Source organism: Aulonocara sp. 'chitande type north' Nkhata Bay, linkage group LG11 (genome assembly GCF_057382095.1).
Source record: "Aulonocara sp. 'chitande type north' Nkhata Bay isolate Kocher_YH1m ecotype deep benthic linkage group LG11, A_spYH_male_GT1.1, whole genome shotgun sequence".
Lineage (NCBI taxonomy): Eukaryota > Metazoa > Chordata > Actinopteri > Cichliformes > Cichlidae > Aulonocara > Aulonocara sp. 'chitande type north' Nkhata Bay.
Window position 1 is genome coordinate 16,693,465 of NC_141354.1, and position 7,080 is coordinate 16,700,544.

A 7,080-nucleotide genomic window follows, 5' to 3' on the forward strand; every position below is an offset into this window, starting at 1 on the left:
AGGCCAGAGCGCGCACTGCGTGAGGAGCGCCTACATATCGGAGTACACATACGTTCATGGATGTGTCGGTTTGTGAACTACAGGCAAAATAACCAGCTGCAAGTGGAGAGCATTGGCCATTTTATACTCTCGCTCCTGTTCGATCTCCCTCCTCAGCCTTTCCGTTGTTATTGGATTGGATTTAATCACACAGACACCGTGTACCACAGTCAACTTAGTTTTAAAGCAAAATAAAACGACAAGAAAAAAAGTACTGTCAGTAAAACAGATGAACTTTTATTTCACCGCCCTTTCTGCGCATGTCATGTGCTGCAAAAATACTCAGCCTAAGAAGCCAATTAAATTGGATTTAACCGTTTTTGAAATAATGAAACTGAAACGGACGTTGCGAGTCGACTGTATAATCATGGTGAATTTCTCTTGAAACAAATGGAAAATGAGCTATAACTGCGAGGCTTGGACTTAATAATTTGGGATCACTATAACATTTAGTTGGAGGATATGTCTGATACTAAGGGGGTGAAAAAAAAGTTTTAAATAGCCTCATTCCAAGTCAAACGTCTATTCATAGGACGGACGGACGCTACGATTTGCCGTGTGGATTCTTTGGTTATGTTCCGAGGCTCCATTTCTATCAGACAGAAAGGGGGCGGGGATGGGATATTCAGATGAGCCGGAGTGACAGCTCCTGTTTCCCCCAATGCTCTGTGTGTCTGAAACTCCACTGGCTCGTTCCCTCCTAACTCCTCACTTCATAGTGCTGCGTACTAAAAACATCGGACGCTAGGGGATCAAGACGCATGCCACATTGCCTCTATGTGGGCACTTTAACAGATCTTTCGGGGGGTTTTTCCCAGTAAGGGGGCAGTGGAGGGAGGCCTTTTTTTATTTTCACTCTCTGATGACTGTTTGCACGGCTGATTATTGAGTTGATTGTTTATTATTTTGGCCGCTGTTGTCCGCCGCCTTGTGCGTTTTTTTTCCTCCCCCTTTTTGGATTCGGCGACCTAACGCGTGCTCACCAATGTCCTATCCTCAGGGTTACCTCTACCAGCCCCCGGGCTCTCTGGCGCTGTATTCATGTCCGGCTTACGGGGCCTCGGCTTTGGCCGCCCCGCGGAACGAAGACTTGGCGAGGTCGTCGTCTGGCTCAGCCTTCAGCCCATATCCCGGGTCAGCTGCTTTCTCCGCTTCGGCCGGTGCAGGCTTCTCCACTCCACTGTCATACTCCACGGATCCAACCACGGGATTCCCATCGTACATGGTAAAACATCTTCTTTGTGTTTCTTTATGATAAAGCTTCCGAGAAGGCGATTGTCGGCGTTTTAAAGTCGCAGGCGAACAGCGCCGATAAATCGGTTTGCGTTTTCTTTTCTTTTTTTTGTCATGATTCACTCCACAGAAAGTAGTTGCGGAACTTTACCATGGAGTGCTATACATTCATATCTGGTGGCCTCCTAGAGGGGTCCTCGCTATAAAAATCTTTGACCCCCTTGGCTTAAATGGGATTTTTGATCGTGAGCCGCAGATTGGAATGGCTTTATTGACGCTTAACACTTCCTGCGCAGTTAATTGTATAAAATGGAATACCTAGGATTGCCTTTTAAGCGTCTGGCTTCTAAGCATCGACTTTATGCGCCATAGAAATCGAATATAACACAAACTATGACCCTTTTCTTCATCAGCCACGCACTAAAATCAGGAATGGATGGGGTGGTATAATTCTTGGTTAAATAAACTAAATTTTAACACGAAAAGCATGACTCGCAATGTTAATGACACAGGGCACCTCAAGCGTTCTAGGAAAGGTGCACATCAAGTGATTCGCTAATGGGATTTCTAATGCTGCAAAGAGACGATATGTTAACACATTGGAGCTGCCACCATAAACAAAAAGCAGCCACTGAAAGGAAATGAGTTGGTTAATAGGTGATTAAAGAAAATTAAAATTTCCTTTTTGTTATCTTAACTGCTATATAAAGGGGAACCCTGTTATTAGTTAATCCGATAATGATCCTAACCATTAGTTAACCATTACTCCTCGGCTTTTTGTGGCCTGCTTTTGCCCACGATGTGTTCAGCATGCCTGTTTACAATTAGTCCTTTTTGATTCAACCCGACAAGTGGGTTAAACCATAACAACAATAACAACAATAATACTTAAACAATTAGTTATTATTTATGCTTTGTTTATATGAAACAGTCCACTGCATTCCGAAATCCTGCGACGATATTTAAATCACTTTATAATATATAATTGATATAAAATGAAGATAAAATCTGGTACTACTTTTATATTTGAGTCCCGTCATTTTTCACTTGTTTGGACACGTTTTTCAAAAAGGAATGGTTATAGGCCTACTTTTTTAAACACTGTTGAATAAAGCATGTACAGTTATAGCTACTTATGATGTAATTTTTGTCTTATCATTTATTATTATTCGTCAAAATGTAAAGTTTATATATACATATAAATTTGTAATGTCCAACGTATAGGAAATTGTTTTTCAATATAAGTCACTTTGTACAAGCCACATTAATGTCAATTTTTTTTTAATTCTTTTTAATGTCAGTCTAACTCAGCTCAGCTCTTGACTTTTTCTTTCTTTCTTTTTTCCTCCAACTTTTATCCAGTCCTCTCCATACGACGCGCACACCACAGGCATGGCCGGGGCGTTGAGTTATCCCCCTTACGGGAGCCCAGGATACCCCTTCCAGCTCAACGACCCGGCTTACCGCAAAAATGCCACCAGGGACGCCACGGCCACCTTGAAGGCCTGGCTGCAGGAGCACAGGAAGAACCCGTATCCGACGAAAGGAGAAAAAATCATGCTGGCAATTATCACCAAGATGACCCTGACGCAGGTCTCTACTTGGTTCGCAAACGCTCGGAGGAGGCTCAAGAAGGAGAATAAGATGACATGGGCACCCCGGAATAAGAGCGAAGACGAGGACGAAGAAGACGGGGACGGCGAGAGGAAAGAAGTGGAGCGCTCAGAAAAAACCCTGGATAACAGCGAGGCTTCAGCGGAGGATGAAGGTGGGGTATTATCCGGCGACCAGGTCATGATCAATTCAGAGTTGGATGGGAAGGAGGGGGTGCCCATTTTATTTACTTCACAAGTTATGTGCTGCACTGCTGCTTTATGTCAAAATATCAAAGAGATGAAATTATAACTCAGTTACGTGAATTATAGCTCTAACACACACACACACACATATATATATTTTTAAAATTAAAATGTGTTTGCAAGACAGTCGAGTCTACGAACTATTTAGGTAGCCACGTTGATTGATATCAATTTTTAATGAAAAACGAGGTTCTAAGACTCAAGCTACACGTAATGACCTGTTAGAAGGAACATTTTATTTTCTTAAGCGTGATTAATGACAGGTCACTGGCAAGCAGACACCGAGCATAGCAGTAGCCATAAGTGGTCTCAATAAAACTAGACTGTTAATATTGTTACGATGAAAACGTCGACGTGCATGATTATGTAAAAAAAGAAAAAGAAAAAAGACAGTACAATTGTTATGGTATAAAATATACATTAAATCCAGCCTACTTTATAAATGATGCATGTACCACTATTTAAGTAAGGCTGGCTGTAAAGGATTAACGATTAATGGACTTTATAAGTTTTATACAGTTTACTTTTGAGACTTTCTCACTTTCTTTAACATTTCTAACCCTTTTCCATTTATTTGCATGCTCGTCTTAGGCATCAGCTTGCACGTAGACACCCTGACGGACCACTCCTGCTCGGCAGAGTCAGACGGGGAGAAGGTCTGTGTGGGCGAGCTTGGCTCGGAACAAGCCGGCGACAAATGCGAAGAGGACGGCGAGGACCCAAACCGCGACCAGCGGGCTCAGCTTTCACCTAAACCCGTCACGTCATCGCCACTGACCGGAGTAGAAGCTCCAGTTCTCAGTCATCACCATCACCACCACCACCACCACCTCCACCATCTCCACCACCTCCACAGCCAACGCGAGGATTTAGCACGGAGCCTCGTCAGTAGCAACAATATTAACACCAATAAATCCTCCTCATGCCTTGACAACAGGCCTTCTTCGGGAGCGCCTCCTAACCCCACGGTCAAACCCAAATTGTGGTCGCTGGCGGAAATTGCTACCTCGGACCAAAAGCACCAACATCAGCAACAGCAACTGGGGCAGTCAACTGGGCAACCAAATTGCCCCTCCTCCAGCGGTGGACTTCTCACTTCCCCAACGCCTTCCGCAGCCTCCCCGGCTGCCAGTTCGCCCTCCCTCTACCCGCCCCCCTCCATCCTCGGAAGACCTATTTATTACACTTCACCCTTTTATAGCAATTACACAAACTATGGCAACTTCAGCCCCCTGCAGGGTCAAGGGATCCTGCGGTACACTAATTCATCTGGAGTGAGTCTGGCTGCTGCCGCCGCCGCCGCTGCCGCTGCTGCTGCGAACGAGGGTCTCAGTTCTTCTCAGCAGGCTCTGGAGGCCAGCACAAACCCCAAACACAGGCCAGACTCTCCCCTCGTTAAAAATAATCCAAACCAGATTGTTGTTGAGCAGCAGCAACAGCATTTCAGAACCGCAAATTTAGAAGCAAAGAAAGGTACGTAAAATATGACGCGGTAAAAAAAAATCATAATAATTAAAAAAAAAGAGAGAGACTAACTTATGAAAACTTATTTAATCTAGTGTTGAGTCCTAAATTTGTATTTTAATTCAACCCTGTAAGGAAATGGCGCCACGCTGGAGGTAAAATGAGCTCACTTGTTTCCAATGCAAACTAACTGATTTTCTTTTTCACTTCCATGTGTCACTGCAATGACACCAAAGCATGATCTGAACTCTTTAGCCTTGTTTCGGGAAAGAAAAAAACAAAAACAAAAAAAACAAATAGCACCAAAACAGAACAAATTGAAGCCTTCATATTCAAGCGATCTTTTACAAGAAACAGCTAACACGACGTGATTTTTCATTTGTGCTAAGAAGAGTACATTTTAGGACTGAATATGAGACTAAATGATTTATTAAGTTGGACATTTTTCAGCGCAGTAAGGAAATGAACGCGCACTATGGCCTGTTATTCGTTTTCATTGCAGTAATCTCCCGGAGTAATCAATTTATAATTGCCTACCAGCCCTTAAAAAAGAAAAAAAAAACTACGCATATTTTGATCTTTCCGATGATCCCACGGGATCATAAGAATCCGGTGACGGGGTTTCTATTTGCAACAATCTTGCCTTACAAAGCAGTAGGGATATAACATACAAGCCAATTGCAAACAAAACTTACAAGATCGCGTCTACAGATACACATTAAAACAACACTATGAAGGACGGGCCTGAAATAAGCTTATCCATGCGCTCAGACACGCGCGGGCGCGCGCGCACACACACACACACACACACACACACAGTAGGCACCCTGTGAATCCAATAAGCAGACAAAATGTTGCCATAGTTTTGAGCAGGAATCCTATTTTTAATGCTTCCTGTGTGTGCGCGCGCGCGCAGCGGGCCCAAGACCTTATCTTTCAACCTGGAATAATTCTAATTACACAGAGTCAGCCAAAAGCAAACAAATGAGTTTGTTTGCTGTGTGCAGTCATCGTGGAACTTCACGTTTTCAAATGTCACTTAGGTAGCTGTGGTGGTTACTTTCCTTGCGCACATTTAAAGCTTTCCCTACATGCCGACGAATAGCTTAAGGACGTTTTAGTAGCAGTATAAGCAGAGACCCCCCCCCCCCCCCCCTCATTTTTAATGAGAACTTGCAGTATAGAGGTGTTTTTGTTCATGTTTTCTGTGGTGGTGGACGAAATTGATCATTTGATCGTGTGGGACTTTTTTTTAATTTCCATGGTCTGCAGGTAGGTGTCACAATTGCTTTGACTATAAAACGACAAAGGACGCCACCCCTTAGCCTCACGTTTTAACCCACATAACCTTTACTCCAAATCGGATCTGGTGCCACCATTTAGTCGGAATGACAGCTGCTACCGCTTTCTAAGCCCCACGCAGACTGGGACTTTTTCTTCAGCTCATGCTTGTCAGAATGTTATTGTATTATTTCCGCCGTTCTGTTTGAGGCAATTTGGACGACAATTACATATGCTGGTTTGAAACCGATCTCCCATTATATGTGATTTACATGTTATTTCTCAGGTTCCTCTAGTTTGCTTATTTGCCACGGTATATTATTTCAGTATATATTTACGTGTGAAAATAAAAACTAAAATTTGGCCTGAAACCGAGGTGTCTTGGGGACGCAAAGTGGACCGAATTGAACTGAAGTGAACTTGAGGACTTCAAAGTGGAATAGCCTACATTTGATATTTATTTTTTTAAAAGGATGGCGAAACGATGCCTATAATTTATGCAAGTTGTATTGCAAAAATGGGAAACTGACATCGTCCGTTTGTTTTGTAAATATATATACATACATATATATATATATATATTATGGACGGTTTTTATTTGAAACGCATTTGGGAAAAAGGCGACCCAATCTTGTTATCAGGAGTACTTTTACTAATTTATATCTTTGAATGTAAATAAAATCAAAACTCGCTGGTAAAGATATACTGGTGGGGTATTATATCCATTATTCAAATGAGAAAATATTAAACTGTTTTCCCAACTATTACATTCATCTTTGGCAGTCTTTCTTTTAGTCATAACACTGTTTAACCCTGTTGCATTTTTTATTCCTTTTTTTTTTTATTCTTTCTGCTCATTATTCTTTTGTTTTGTCAGTTGCAGATGGGAGATGTTTGATGAATCTCACTTTTCATGAAGATTATGAGTTCTCACAGATTGCACAATCCATTCTTTCTAAATGGACAATCATTTTCTTTTAAAGCGTCTGGTCAGGGGATCTCCCTCGGTCACATATTCAGGACCTTGATGGGGATAAACGAGATGCTTATTTTATTTCATTTTTCTCCCAGCTCCCCTCTCCCTGCCACACATTTATTTTTCAGTGTGATTAATACAGCCGTGGGACGCATCGGGCATTATGGGCTCCCAGCGGGGCCGTCCCTGGAGCTTTTTAGCCTGGTTCAGGATGGGTCAGCACTGCCT

General features: G+C 42.6%; 1 protein-coding gene across 1 annotated transcript; it reads left to right on the plus strand.

Moving 5' to 3' along the window:
- Positions 1 to 665: 665 nt before the first annotated feature.
- irx2a (iroquois homeobox 2a) lies at positions 666 to 6,643 on the plus strand. The gene is made up of 3 exons (XM_086310806.1): positions 666 to 1,264; positions 2,635 to 3,040; positions 3,723 to 6,643. The coding sequence occupies exons 1-3, from the start codon at positions 1,025 to 1,027 to the stop codon at positions 4,610 to 4,612; spliced, it is 1,536 nt and encodes a 511-aa protein (XP_086166932.1). The 5' UTR covers positions 666 to 1,024; the 3' UTR covers positions 4,613 to 6,643.
- Positions 6,644 to 7,080: the final 437 nt, after the last annotated feature.

Coding starts and splice junctions, on each gene's coding strand:
- irx2a (XM_086310806.1), top strand. CDS start 1,025: ATGTCCTATCCTCAGGGTTACCTCTACCAGCCCCCGGGCTCTCTGGCG. Junction 1,265..2,634: donor CGGGATTCCCATCGTACATG/GTAAAACATCTT, acceptor ACTTTTATCCAG/TCCTCTCCATACGACGCGCA. Junction 3,041..3,722: donor GGCTTCAGCGGAGGATGAAG/GTGGGGTATTAT, acceptor TGCTCGTCTTAG/GCATCAGCTTGCACGTAGAC.